This window comes from Gossypium hirsutum, chromosome A01, assembly GCF_007990345.1.
Source record: "Gossypium hirsutum isolate 1008001.06 chromosome A01, Gossypium_hirsutum_v2.1, whole genome shotgun sequence".
NCBI lineage: Eukaryota > Viridiplantae > Streptophyta > Magnoliopsida > Malvales > Malvaceae > Gossypium > Gossypium hirsutum.
Window position 1 is genome coordinate 84,385,095 of NC_053424.1, and position 15,163 is coordinate 84,400,257.

General features: G+C 33.4%; 1 protein-coding gene across 3 annotated transcripts; it reads left to right on the forward strand.

Moving 5' to 3' along the window:
* Nucleotides 1–7,682: 7,682 nt before the first annotated feature.
* LOC121228288 (plant UBX domain-containing protein 2) lies at nt 7,683–12,293 on the forward strand. Of its 3 annotated transcripts, none has more exons than XM_041111713.1 (5): nt 7,683–8,544; nt 9,650–9,809; nt 9,985–10,908; nt 11,406–11,684; nt 11,817–12,293. In XM_041111713.1, the coding sequence occupies exons 3-5, from the start codon at nt 10,030–10,032 to the stop codon at nt 12,054–12,056; spliced, it is 1,398 nt and encodes a 465-aa protein (XP_040967647.1). In that variant the 5' UTR covers nt 7,683–8,544; nt 9,650–9,809; nt 9,985–10,029; the 3' UTR covers nt 12,057–12,293. The 3 variants fall into 3 exon arrangements, with proteins under 3 accessions (XP_040967647.1, XP_040967644.1, XP_040967649.1); XM_041111710.1 differs by having other exon boundaries at nt 8,206–8,544; nt 9,650–9,814; XM_041111715.1 differs by having other exon boundaries at nt 8,529–8,544; nt 9,655–9,809.
* The last annotated feature ends 2,870 nt before the right edge of the window (nt 12,294–15,163 follow it).

Here is a 15,163-nt window from a genome sequence, read left to right on the forward strand (position 1 = left end):
TTGGATCTCTGTTATTCAATTTCGATTTGATTAAAAAAAAGTTGGGGTTTGGTTCAAGTTATCGCTATTGTTTCAATATTGACAACTGCTTTTGGAGTTGAAATTTAGGATGTAGTATCCAATTAGAACAAGTTGATTATCGTTTGGAACTTGGTTATGCAAGGCAACATGATGATCGAATGGACATAATGGAAGCTGTGATGTCCAGTGCCTCAAATTGTATACTTACCCTATAACTTTCTACATTGGTACAGCGCCATATCATTCTCTAGTAAAACGTTTGAAATATGGATTTGAAACTAGGGCAATAATTTTTCTATACCTACTCGATGCTCTAGAAGGACGATTGCCTTACGGTAACCATTCATTCTTGAACGCCAATTTAGCTTCAATTCTTGAACGCCAATTTAGCTTCAATTCTTTACTGGTAAGCTCGTTATCTTTGGAGTTTTAAGCACTTGGAAGTTTGTGGGCGAACTATTTTTTTTTTTTCAATTTTTTAGTTCATTACTATATTTATCTTAGGACCTTAGATCATCCCTTCATGAATCATGATGAGATTTTAATCAAAGATTCTGTAGCTACTGACCCTGATTGAACCTCAGTACTTCTAGGAAGGTGAGCTTACAGCTTGGGTGCTGAACCCTTTGGCCGAAGCTTTGATTCCCTTTCTGATGCCTCACTTATTCTGGTAAAACTATAATTGAACTTAAATTTGACAGTGAAGTTTGCGAGAACCTTGTGGAACACGGCATATGTTGGCATGAATTTCTCAACGATTCTTTTCTGGGGGACCTTGGCTCCTCTTGTTCATTTAATAAGGTAGAAGGTGGCCAGTTTCAGAAGGACGTGACTTGGGCTTTGCGGAGACTGAAGTGGAAGTTGGAACTTCCAATTCAAACTCCAAGCAAAGAACTCTTCCTTTTGGAAGTGAGATTGAAGCACATATGTACACGGCCATTGGAGGTCTCGACTTGAGTTTTGACAGTGTAGGGTTGGCTTAGATGTAAATTGTAAATGAGTTAAATTTTATTGGGATGCGCAGTTCTTTACGTTTATATATTCAAATTCTTCTCTTTGGTTATTTTTTCATTTCAATTTCAATTTTAATTTCAATTTCAACTTTGTATTCAAAACTCTAGGGATTGGCAATAAGGGATTGGCAATAAGGTAATCAGTGGATGTGTAATATCTTAATTTTGGGCCTAGTCGGAATAGTGGTTTCAGGATCATAAATTCGAGATAGAAATAATTATTTTATAATTATTTTGAAATCTATGATATGATTATATTATTGTGTGAAAATTTCATGAAAAAATTTTATACATAAAGTGATTAATTTAAAGTTAGGGACTAAATTCAATAAATTGTAAAACTTGTGTTCTAAAAGCATTTTACATAAAATTGAATTAGATTATAGGGTAAAATTTAAAGAATAGTAAAAAAGGCATTTTGGTCATTTAGGGGTAAAATGAATTAAAAGATAAATTTTAAAACACAAATGTGTCCATCTTCAACCCCATGGACGAATATAGCAAGGAGAAACCATGGCTAGGGTTTTTCAAGCTTCCAAGCTCGATTGTAAGTTCGTTCTAGCCTCGTTTTTAATATTTTTTACGTTTTTGGAGTCCCGATAACTTAATTTAGCTTATGCTAGCAATAATTCAACCTAGGATTCATAATTGGAAAAATATCCATAGGTGAAATTTGTGTATTTTGGTGTTTTATGATAGAATATGAGGTTTTAAATTTTGTTAAATAACTTGTGCTACTCGGTTTTAAGTGAAAACGAGTAAAAAGGCTTAATCGATAAAAATACCTAATAGTCATAAGTACATGTTAGAGTGAGAATTTGATGTTGCTATAGAAGTGAAAAACGATTAGCATGTTATAGAACATAAGAAAATAGGCCGAAGTTTAATTTACGAGCTTTGGGGAAAAAGTGTAAATATGCAAAAGTTTAGAGGCAAAATTGTAATTTTTCTAAAATATGATTTTGGGTCAATTTGAATAATGTGAGTCCTAATTAGGCTATATTTTAAATGATAGAGCAAGGAAAACTGAAATTCGGGCTAAAATGGGGAAAATACCAGGTTGTGGACGAAATGGTAAAAGTAGCCATTTTCGCATATGAGGTAAGTTCATATGTAAATGTTGGTAACATAGTTATTATTTTAAATGTTTTAATGTTATTTAAATGATATGATAATTATTATGAATATTATACTTGTGATAATTGTTTGATAATATGTCAAATTATGTGACATACTTGGAAAATGTGAAATACTACCGAGTATCGGTATCGGCATTCTGTAGAAGATGGTTGAGACACATGATTGGGAAAAAGGTCCCGTTGAACCTTAGGAATGGATTAGGGTACAAGTGACATGTCATTAGGATATTTGGGCATCCGAACTCGTTGAGTTGAGTCCGAGTTCGTGAGATGTAACTAGGCATTCGAGCCCGTTGAGTTGAGTCCGAGTTCACTTATGGATGTGAACGCTCGAGCTCGTTGAGTTGAGTCTAAGTTCGCTTATGGGCGGGTTACATGGTAGCTTGGCTACATATGTGGCACTTATGTGCAAACTTTCCATGTATCTGAATTATATTTCGATGTGTTCAACGGGTAAAGTTCTACTCAAATGGAGGAATACTCGAGATGAAAGGGACGTATTGGTAAGTGTTGTGAAATGGATACTTTGAACAGGTATGTACTTAACCCTCGGGTTGAAAACTCAATATAACAACAATATGGTAAGATGATAAATGAAAATATGATATGAATGTCTTGGTGATGATTATGCAAATGATGTTTTATGTTTGCTTATATGGTTATGTTACTTGCTATTTGCATGTGAACTTACTAAGCATTTATGCTTACTCCCTCCTTTTTATTCCTTGTAGTTTTGACAAGCCAGCTCGGAATTCGGGAATGGTCGGAGGCTCGCTCACACTATCCGTATACCATCTTGGCATAATGGCTTGTATATTTTGGGTATGGCATGTATAACATTATAATCATTTTGTATATATGGTCTTATGATATGGTTATTGAGTGGTATGGAAATGCTTGATAATGATTAGCCATTGGAATGGCTAATCATGATCACATTTGGTGTTATGCATGTGAAATTGCTAGCTAATCCATGGAAACCATGAAATAGATAAAATTTACCATAAAATAGATTTAGACAGCAATAGTGACGTGAACTTGAAAAATCACTAAAAATAGTAAAAATGGAATTAAATGATAAATAAGTTATGGAATTGAAGCTTGATGAGTCTATTTTCATATGGAAGAAACAAAACAGGTATATGAGTCATATTTTGTTAGATATTTAAGTTTTTGTGGAATAGGGTCAGAGTGATCTTTGTATCCCCTGTTCTGACTTTAAAAATTTACTATAAATTGTAAAAAAAACAATTAGGAGTTTTATTTTACATATATGAAATCCTTATTGAATTTAGTTTTATAAGAAATAAACGTCAGTCATTGAAACTCTGTACAGGGAGATATCTGATTCGTAATACACAAGGGTCAGAGTAGTCGAATCCTGAAACAGGGGAGGCTTTAACTAATAAAATGTACTAATTGGCTAGACCAAAAATTCTAGAAAAAAATTAGTAGATATATATATGAGTCTAGTTTCAGGAAAAATTTACAGAATTGGATTTTGAGTTTCGTAGCTCTAGATATGAATTTTTAAGAGACTATAATGCAGATTGTCAGCTTGTCTAGAAGTTTTAAAAATAAATTGTTTGAGCTGTTAAATTGATTAATTAAGTTTAGTAACACCTCAAGCTCGACTCTAGCGACAGTCTCGGGCGTGAGGGCGTTACATTTGGTGGTATCAGAGTAGATTTAGACGGTTCTTAGACTAACCTAGCATGTGTAAAAGTTTACCTATACATGCCACTGATCTATGATATTGTGATGTCTTCCGACGCGTATGAGTACCGTCTTATTTAGACAGGGTACTCTCCAACCGAGCTGAGCCGACCATGTTCAATGTTATGTGAAGGTATTTGAGTAAAATTCTGATTATGATAAGTCTCGGTTCAGAAAAGTATGAATAAAAGTTTATGATACATATGTGATAAATATCCATATTTGCTTAATGCTCATATGATGTGGTGTATGTGACTTATTTGATAAGATGAACGGAATAAATAGAAAGTAGTAGAGGTATGAATAAAGGTCATAATATTATGATACGAATGAAAATGTCCTTGTCTTGATTGGACGTCGAATGTTGATGAATGTTAATGATATATAATTTTTATGAGATAAAGGATTATAATGAAATGAACTTATCTATGTTAAATTGTTAGACTGAATTATATGATTGTAATGATATGTACATGATGATGCACGAAATGAAAGTTGTAATTGTGATGCAAATATTTGTGTTTGTTTGGCCTTATATGATGTCATGAGCATGACTTAATTTAATTAAATGAATGGATAAGTAAAGCTATCTAGAAAACATAGAATGTATGCATAAGTATATTGTCTAAATGGGACAATAGGAAAATTGGTGTAAGCCAACATGAATGTTGCATTGCCTGAATGAATGACATGATTTTGATGATGTTGCTATGATGATGGAAGTTATGTCATATGTGTATGTATAAAAAAAAGTCGAGTCAGAGGTCCTTTAACCCCTCCCCCTTACCAAAATGGTACTTATAATGGAATTTCATTAGATTTGTATTGAATAAGTTTTCGGTTGAGAACCCAAAGAGTTCAGTGATAGAATAATTATAAGTATGATCAGAGATTGAAAATGAGCTGATAAGTAAAGTCAGAGCCAGTAAAGTATCGGATTGACGTAAAGATTATTGGAGTTATGCACTGTCCCAGTTAGAGAAGGAATTCTCTTTGGTAAATCGAATTACTCAGGTGCAAGGTCGAAAAAAGTGTAAATCGAAATTTATTCAGAACTGGCCTTCTTTAGTGAATGGTTTAATATGAAATTTGTGATGGCAGAACTAGTCAGGGAAATGATATTTGAAATGTGAACTATCTGAGTGTGACAGTTATGACTGGACAGATTTAGCAGTCTCTTTTGAGATGTTCTATATGTTTACCCGTTCTCAGAAATATTTCTATGGCTATTGATCTTCTGATGAAATTTTTTTTATATGGGAATGTCTTCTAATTCTGGTGTTGGATGAAAGCATTGGTAGTCTGACTGGTTTATAATTTATATTCCTCTATTTCATCGGGTTTTCTATTTCATTTCGTCTGATAAGAATTGATGAGAAAATACATATGATATTATGATTCTGTTTCTTCTACTTGATGCTTCATTTGATATATATGTATGTGAAGATATATTGTTCTTGTTATATTTGATTCTAGTGGGATTAAATGATGTTTTCTTTTGGACTTTCTTTCTTGAAGAATTATCGGGGTATTCTGTATTTTCTCTATGAGCTTGGTTTCCGATTCTCCAACATAGTATTGTATCTTGGGTATCTTTATCCTGGATCTTTTTATTCTGGATTTCTTTATTTTGGGTTTTTCTATCTTTGATTTCTTTATTCGATTTTCTTGTTATCTTTATTCCGTAATTTGTCAATTATGACTCATGTTCGGAGTGCATTCTTCAGCTCGTGATAATCATGTCAAGTATGACTATACTTCTAATTTGATTTGGGTGATGTGGTGATTTCAGTATTGGGATTTTTCTAATTTCTGTGTAAGGATTTGACATCAGTAAAGGCATAAGTGATAAAAGCGCGAGTTTTCATTCGGTTTGGTGAATTATTTATTTGAAAGATTTCATGTGACAATTATGTCAGGATTATTTTTCCCAAGTCTGATAATAAAATTTCATTTTGTACGGATAAAATAGTAAATAGTCTGAATGAGAAGTGTATATTTATTAGAAAGAGTTTGATATTAGTTAAAGTCACTACGAATGATAAGGTTTTTGTTTTGTGAAAGCTAAAAAGTTTATTACATGTTGACAAAGTTCGGATAGATGAGAATATTGGTAACCGAAGCGTCTGAACTAGACTAGTCTACATTGAGTAAAGACTTCCTGACTCTCAGTAATGTACTGTTATATGAATTGTGATGTGTTTCAAGACAGTGAGGTAACGTAATAGTTTAGAGCATTCGATGTTACATGAAATCTGAGTTGTTAAAGGGGTTAAAGCCGGACATTGGAATCTATCAAAATTATCCTTGTCAGTATTGATATTGGGATGGAAATGAGAAGGATTATTCTTGAGGCCAAATCAGAATTATTTCCATGGCAGAAAGAGGAAAATGTGATGTATCCTATTGTTAAATGTTTGGCGAGATCTATAAATCATATCGGTAGTAAATGAGTTCCTACTCATCAAATTCATGAATTTCATGTCTCTTTGATTGTTGGATTTCTTAGAATTCCGGTCTCCATTGAATCAAGTTGAGATCCAGGTTTTATGTCATGATATCATGGGAAACTGAGAAGGGTTGAAATTTTAAGAACAATTAAGAAATGAATCCGTAAGCTTTCAGAATATATGAGAAATTAAAGAGATATATTGGAGGCACCGCCTGAGTGAAAGTTCTTCAGCACTTAATATGAAATTAAGGAATCTAACTGAAGACCACTTTTCCGGTAAGATTTTCGGAGACAAAAATCCCTAAAGGGGGGGAGAGTTGTAATATCCTAATTTTGGGCCTAGTAGGAATGGTGGTTTCGAGACCAAAAATTTGAGATAGAAATAATTATTTTATAATTATTTTGAGGTCTATGATATGATTGCATGATTGTGTGAAAATTTCATGAAGAAATTCTATGCATAAAGTGCTTAATTTGAAGTTAGGGACTAAATTGAATAAATTGCAAAACTTGTGTTCTAGAAGCATTTTGCATAAAATTGAATTAGATTATTAATTAGAGGTCCTTAAAGAATAATTTTACAAATTTCTAAAAACAATTTGGACAAAACTGAGCTCGGAAGGGTAAAAATTTAAAGAATAGTAAAAAGGGCATTTTGGTCATTTAGGGGTAAAAATGAATTAAAAGACAAATTTTAAAACCCAAATGTGTCCATCTTCAACCCCATGGCCGAATATAGCAAGGAGAAATCATAGCTAGGGTTTTTCAAGCTTCCAAGCTCGATTGTAAGTCCGTTCTAGCCTCGTTTTTAATGTTTTTTTTATGTTTTTAGAGTCCCGATAACTTGATTTAGCTTATGCTAGTAATAATTCAACCTAGGGTTCATAATTGGAAAAATACTCATAGGTGAAATTTGTGTATTTTGGTGTTTTATGATAGAATATGAGGTTTTAAATTTTGTTAGACAACTTGTGCTACTCGGTTTTAAGTGAAAACGAGTAAAAGGGCTTAATCGGTAAAAATACCTAATAGCCATAAGTACATGTTAGAGTGAGAATTTGATGTTGCTATAGAAGGGAAAAACGATTAGCATGTCATAAAACATAAGAAAATAGGCCGAAGTTTAATTTACGAGCTTTGGGGAAAAAGTGTAAATATGCAAAAGTTTAGGGGTAAAATTGTAATTTTTCCAAAATATGATTTTGGATCAATTTGAATAATGTGAGTCCTAATTAGGCTATATTTTAAATGATAGAGTAAGGAAAACTGAAATTCGGGCTAAAATGGGGAAAATACCAGGTTGTGGACGAAATGGTAAAAGTAGTCATTTTCACATACGAGGTAAGTTCATATGTAAATGTTGGTAACATAGTTATTATTTTAAATTTTTTTAATGTTATTTAAATGATATGATAATTATTATGAAATATTATACTTGTGATAATTGTTTGATAATATGTCAAATTATGTGATATACTTGGAAAATGTGAAATACTACCGAGTATCGGTATCGGCATTCCGTAGAAGATGGTTGAGACACATGATTGGGAAAAAGGTCCCGTTGAACCTTAGAAATGGATTAGGATACAAGTGACATGTCACTAGGATATTTGGGCATCCGAACTCGTTGAGTTGAGTCTGAGTTCGTGAGATGTAACTAGACATCCTAGCTCGTTGAGTTGAGTCCGAGTTCACTTATGGATGTGAACGCCCGAGCTCATTGAGTTGAGTCCAAGTTCGCTTATGGGCGGGTTACATGGTAGCTTGGCTACATATGTGGCACTTATGTGCAAACTTTCCATGTATCCGAATTATATTCCGATGTGTTCAACGGGTAAAGTTCTACTCAAATGGAGGAATACTTGAGATGAAAGGGACGTATTGGTAAGTGTTGTGAAATGGATACTTTGAATAGGTATGTACTTAACCCTCAGGTTGAAAACTCAATATAACAACAATATGGTAAGATGATAAATGAAAATATGATATGAATGTCTTGGTGATGATTATGCAAATGATGTTTTATGTTTGCTTATATGGTTATGTTACTTGCTATTTGCATGTGAACTTACTAAGCATTTTTGCTTACTCTGTCTTTTTCATTCCTTGTAGTTTTGACAAGCCAGCTTGGAAATCGGGAACGGTTGGAGGCTCGCTCACACTATCCGTATACCATCTTGGCATAAAGGCTTGTATATTTTGGGTATGGCATGTATAACATTATAATCATTTTGTATATATGGTCTTATGATATGGTTATTGAGTGGTATGGAAATGCTTGGTAATGATTAGCCATTGGAATGGCAAATCATGATCATATTTGGTGTTATGTATGTCAAATTGCTAGCTAATCCATGGAAACCATGAAATAGATAAAATTTACCATAAAATAGATTCAGACAGCAGTAGTGACGTGAACTTGAAAAATCACTAAAAATAGTAGAAATGAAATTAAATGATAAATAAGTTATGGAATTGAAGCTTGATGAGTCTACTTTCATATGGAAGAAACAAAACAGGTATATGAGTTATATTTGGTGAGATATTTAAGTTTTTGTGGAACAGGGTCAGAGTGATCTTTGTATCCCCTGTTCCGACTTTAAAGATTCACTATAAATTGTAAAAAAACAATTAGGAGTTTTATTTTACATGTATGAAATCCTTATTGAGTTTAGTTTATTAAGAAATAAACGAAATAGTCATTGAAACTCTGTACAGGGAGATATCTGATTCGTAATACACAGGGGTCAGAGTAGTCGAATCCTAAAACAGGGGAGACTTTAACTAATAAACTGTACTAATTGGCCTGACCAGAAATTCTAGAAAAAAATTAGAGATAGATATATGAGTCTAATTTGAGTAAAAATTTACAGAATTGGATTTTGAGTTTCGTAACTCGAAATATGAATTTTTAAGCGACTATAATGCAGATTGCCAGCTTGTCTGGAAGTTTTAAAAATAAATTGTTTGAGCTGTTAAATTGATGAATTAAGTTTAATAACACCTCAAGCTCGACTCTGGCGACGGCTCGGGCGTGAGGGCGTTACAGGATGAATCATGAATGTGAATATACAGATTAATTGGAGCAAAAGTTAATGTAGTGGATTGGAAACTCGAATAGGCTTGGTCTGATTGTTCGACTTGGGTCGAGTTCCAAAAAATACTTGGGACAAAAACTTGGGTAGACAATAGGCAAAACATTCAACGTTTGTAGTCGAAACTTGGAATTTTCAATTTTATTAATATGATTATTTGTAGTTTTTATTAATATGATTGTTAATATACGTGGTGGAATGTTATTGGTTTAGATAAGCGAGAAAGAGGGCGTGTATTTGGTTATGGACAATTCAAAGTGTGGGTGGGGTCCATTATCCGTTCCATCTGCCAATTACATCTACCTATTCTTAACAGTTAAGAAATTAAAAAATTCTGTTATCGGCGAAAGACCAATTGATCCTCCGAGATAAGGTAAGGTAAACCCTCTTTGTTCTTATTTCTTCATTGTTGATTTTCTGAGTCTGCTATAACTTTTTATAATTTCTAATTTCCCCCACTCATTTCTTCGGTTCCTTCATTACCTTTTTTTGTTTCCTTCCAAATTTTCTTCGTTGTTGTTATTGATATTGCTCTTATTCATATTCAGTTTGGAGCTTCAAACCAAAAAGGACATTTACCCAGAGAAATAATAATGGATGAAATGAAAGGCAAATGGAGTGGATTCATGAAGAAAGTCAACAACCAATTTTCATCATCTGGGAATTTCAAGGGCCAAGGTCGAGTCTTGGGTTCCTCTTGTTCTGGACCTGTTAACCCCATCCTTACCCGTCCCTCCCCACCTCACACCCCTTCTCCCAAGCCTATTCCTCCCTCATCTTCTTCCTCCTATTCGACTTCCAAGCCTTCTTTGCCCTCTAAATCTTCAAATTCCGATCAAAACACGCCCAGCAATCTTGAACCACCTCGGAAGCCGGAAAACGGGTTCGATCCTTACGGTTCATTGATCACTTCTAGCAGGGTATCCAAAAATGGATTCACCTTGAATATGTTTGAGTGTCCGATCTGTGGTGCTCCTTATGTGTCTGAGGAGGAGGTATCTAAACATGTAGAAACTTGTATTGAGATCAATTCGTCCAATAGAGAAGGCAGTGACACAGATGCGGGATCGAATGAGAACGAGTTACAAGAGTCCTCAGGGATTGAATTGGAGGTTTGCATTGGTTCATATATTTCAGGGAACCCACCAGACGGATCAGTTCAGGTTTTTCTTAGGTTGTTGAGGAACATAGTTAAGGAACGTGGGAATGACAAGTTCAGGAAGATTCGGATGAGTAATCCGAAGATAAGGGAAGCAATTGGCGAGGTCTCTGGAGGAGTTGAGCTGTTGGAGCTTGTTGGATTTGTGTCGAAGGAAGGAGGAGGGGAAATGTGGGCAGTCATGGACGTTCCTAAGAAGGAGATGATTACTTTGATGAACAAGGCAATAATGTTGTTGGAACAGGAGAAGATAGAAGAAGGTAACAAGAGTGAGAAAGAGGAAATGGTTGAGCCAAAGAAGATTGACAGACAGGTAATTAATTGTTTGTAGATATTCGTATGGTTTTACCCCTTTTATCTTTATCTGTATTTTAGCCTATTGATTACCATAGAGTCCTTGATTAATGCATTGTTTGCTAACATAGGTGAAATAAGAATGTGGCTAAGGAAATAGATGTAATATTTGGTGAAATGAATTCTCTTCTATAATATTATTGAACTGCCTTTGTTTATGGTTGTTTTAAATGAGGCGTTGTAAATTATAGGAAACTTGACTGCATCGCTTACTGTTCAATTGTTTCATTTTTTGTTTTTGGTCTTTTCTGTCTACTTATTTGTCATTTAATTGTTCATCCTCTGTCTATGTTGTTGAATGTTGATATTCAGTGAATATGCACAATTTTTATGCAATTTCATTAGTAGAATATGCGATTAATCAAGATTATCAGATGTCCATTACTGCCCCTTGTCACCTATCTCCCAATTCAGCATATATCTCTAACTCAGAACATGAATTTTTTGTCATTGTAGATCCGGGTCTTCTTCTCTGTACCTGAGAGTGTAGCAGCAAAAATCGAGCTACCGGATTCTTTCTACAGCCTATCAGCTGAAGAGGTGAAAAGAGAAGCAGAGTTGAGAAAGAAAAAGAATGCAGAATCACAGCTCTTAATCCCTAAATCTTTCAAGGAAAAGCAGGCAAAAGCAGGCCGAAGGAGGTATAGAAGAACAATGATTCGCATCCAGTTTCCTGATGGAGCGGTTCTTCAAGCCGTTTTTGCACCTTGGGAGCCAACTAGTTCTCTCTACAAGGTTAGTCCTCATGCCTAGTTGTTTGTATTGTTTCCTATTAGTTCCTTCATTCTCAAGATATTTCCAGGTTTACCATTTAGTTTGTTCATCCTGTTGGAATGTGAAATGATATATGCTGTTTTTTATCCTCAGTTTGTCAGCTTATCACTGAAAGAACCGTCCTTGGAGTTTGAGCTGTTGGATCCTGTACTGGTTAAACGGAGGGTGATCCCTTCTTTTCCGGCAGCTGGACAGAAAGCCCGAACGCTATACGATGAGGATTTGGTGCCTTCAGCCCTTATAAAGTTCAAACCTATTGAAACTGATTCAGTGGTGTTTACAGGGCTATCGAATGAACTGTTGGAACTGAGTGAACCGCTTGTAACCAATTGAAACATCTCTGGCTTAAACCTTTCTCTATTGATTGGGGGAAAAAATGCAAATTCTTTTATTTTTTTTCAAAGCTGTGAATTCCTGATGTTGTAATTTTGTTTCAGCAAAGGCTGATTCTTTGGCTCCATTTGTTTTGTAATCAGTTAGAGGACTTGTCAAACAACAGTTATGTCCCCTTGGGGTGGCCTCAGTCCACTTGTTTTTGGGTTTATAATAAATTCATTTCGTTTCATTCCATTTCATCGTAGTGTCTTAAGCTTTCTAGATATGGTCAAATTCGAGTTCACTTCTTCTGGAAATTGATCCATTGCTTGATGGAAACTTGGAAGTATGGAGTTCCAACTTTGAACAGGCTAGGTAACGTCTAAACCCAAAGAGCCATTAGCCAAAATTTTTGTACTTTTGTTGTAGCTGATAGAGCAGTTCTCAAGTAGCGTGTTTGGGCCGAAAAAGTTTGAACATTTGAATTTATATTAGTTTGACTCTAATTGTCTATCTTTACTATTTTAATTTTTCATTATTAAGGATTTTCCAATTTATTACTAGTAACCTTTTGAGGACAATGGTATAATTTTTATAACTCTAACCTTTCTCGCAAAAATTTAGATAGAATTTTCTCTAAATTTTTTCACTACATTAAAATCCTTTAGTTTTTGTGGCTCAACTAATATCCCTACTGTATATTGTTTGTTCCTTGCACTTGTAGCAAGTGTTTTGTGATTGATTCGGACATTGACCAACATATGAGGACCAAGTCTCAACTAATCCCTTGGGTTTTATAATTTTCTTTTGAATTTTTTGAAGTTTGGCAAGTAATTGGGTCATAAAGAGTAAGTTTAGCATGGCTTTTCAAAAAGGCTTTTGAGACAAAAAAACACGTTTGAGATAAAAATATTGTTAAACAATATACTTTTGAACTATTTAAAAGTGTTTTTGAGACAAAAAAATGCTTTGTAAAAGCACTTTTTTGATCAAAAACATAGATTTTTAACTTTTACTCTAAAATGCTTTTTGACTTAAAAGTACTTTTGAAAAGTAATGCTAAATTGACTCTAAATGGATTTTGTGGTCTTGGAATGGTTTCTATGTTGTTTTGAGACATTTAGGCTTCGTTTGGATGGGCGATTGACTGTGGTGCGGTGCGTTTAACTTACTTTTTATCTCACGCTATAGTATCGCTACAGTATCTAATCTCACCACCACCGCTGTTTTTACACTAACCGCAGCTAAACGCACCGCCCATCCAAACTCACCCTTAGTCTGTTTGGTATGTTTTGGTATCATTTAAACATTCTTGATCACTTTTATATTGGTGTTATAATGGGATTTCTCCTGTTATATGCATGTTGATATGTGTTATATTTACTTATATGGTAAATTCTTGATTTAAAGAGTTTTTAGTTATGGGATATCTTGTTTTCGTATTCCTAATATGTTTACGTAATTTTAGTTGCATGTTAAACTTATTTAGAAACAAATAGAGGCATGATATTATGACTTGAAAAAAAATTGCATTTTTAGGTTTATGCTCAAGACCTCAAGAACATGACCTGAGATATTAAGAATATTTTGTGAATATTCATGCATTTTCATATGCATATCTCGATACATTAGGCAAATTGTCTCAAGAAAATGGAACACATAAAACATTGAAGTTAAATGTTCAAATATTGAGTGTAATGTGTCGAGACATGTCCATTGTCTTGAGACATAGGTATCAAAATTTTGAGACACAACCTTATATTTTGCTTGTTTGATTCAAGAAATGTAACTTGATATTGTGCTTGATTGTCTTTAATGTCTGGTTTATTGTAAATGGGATAATTTAAATTTATTTAATACATGCAATGACTTTTAAGTGAAATGTCTTATTCATTTCAATTTTTTAAATCATAAGGTTGTAATTATTTTTGAATTATTCTAAAAACGAATATGATATCTTACATTCAATTGTGTTCCACAGCCAGGATGTTGCATATGCAGCAAAGGAGTAGGTTGCTTATTTTAGGCCGCGTGTTTGTGATGGTGTTTACACCAGAATTGGTTTCATAATGGTTCAAAACGGTGCTAGTTTTTATCTTGAACGTTGGATATAACATATACTCATTGTTCTAAGCCTAATGTAAAGCCTCGTTAAAGGATTTTTGGTTTAAATAGTCTCTGTGAATGGGAAAAATCTAGCTTCGTATTACTAGTAAATATATTCAATATTTTTTAATATTTAACTTTTAGCCTTTTAAAGCTCTCTTTGGATCAACAATAAGATTGATTCTAATGAGATTAAAAATAATTGTAACGGTGAAATTGAATATTATAGTGATAAAATTAAAATAAATAATGAAATTATGTTTGGATTCAAATGCAACAATAGTAGTATGATGACAATAGAAATAATTATTATAGACATTAGTTTAAAAGTTCTTATAATATAATAAATAATTAAAATTCATACCTATATTAAGTAATAATTTCAAAATTGATAATTAAAAATATTAATATAATAATTATAATAAAAAATTACAAGCATTATATAATAAAATATCTTTATAACATATTTACTTTTTTATAAAAGAATATATTTACTTTTATAATTATTAAATTTATAGTTGTATTTATATAATTTGTTTAATTTGTAAAAAAACCCATGTTTTTATAACTATCAATTATATTTATACTTTTATTTTAAATTTATTAAAGTAGAATGAAAAGGTTAAAGTAGGAAAAATATTTCCACTAAAGGGGTTTTTATCTCACTGAACTATTTAGCTCTTGTTGAAAAACATCAGTATGTTTGAGAAATTTCACTTTACTAGTGTTATCCAAACACCGCCCAATGCTTCAGTGAGGTGAGTTTTTTCCTTGAATGTTGTGGTGTAACATCCTGCCTGGCGTAGTCCTAGTGTTCGAATATTGTTTATTGGAGTATGGTGTTTAGAGTAAGTTCTGAGTGAGTAAGATATTAATTGTGACTAAGTAGGTAAGTCTGTGAATGCTTCTTCAAGCAAAGTCTGTGTTTGGCAAAGCTTGGTGGTTTGGTAAACTCCCTTCTAGATTATTCGCCGCCCCAACTATTAGATAAATATGTTAAGTCCTTAGTTTGAAAGAAC

Excerpts from the sequence above, each read along its gene's own strand:
- LOC121228288 (XM_041111713.1), top strand. The coding sequence starts at position 10,030 with ATGGATGAAATGAAAGGCAAATGGAGTGGATTCATGAAGAAAGTCAAC. Across the intron at positions 10,909-11,405 it reads CAAAGAAGATTGACAGACAG|ATCCGGGTCTTCTTCTCTGT; the intron begins GTAATTAATTGT and ends TTGTCATTGTAG. Across the intron at positions 11,685-11,816 it reads CAACTAGTTCTCTCTACAAG|TTTGTCAGCTTATCACTGAA; the intron begins GTTAGTCCTCAT and ends TTTTATCCTCAG.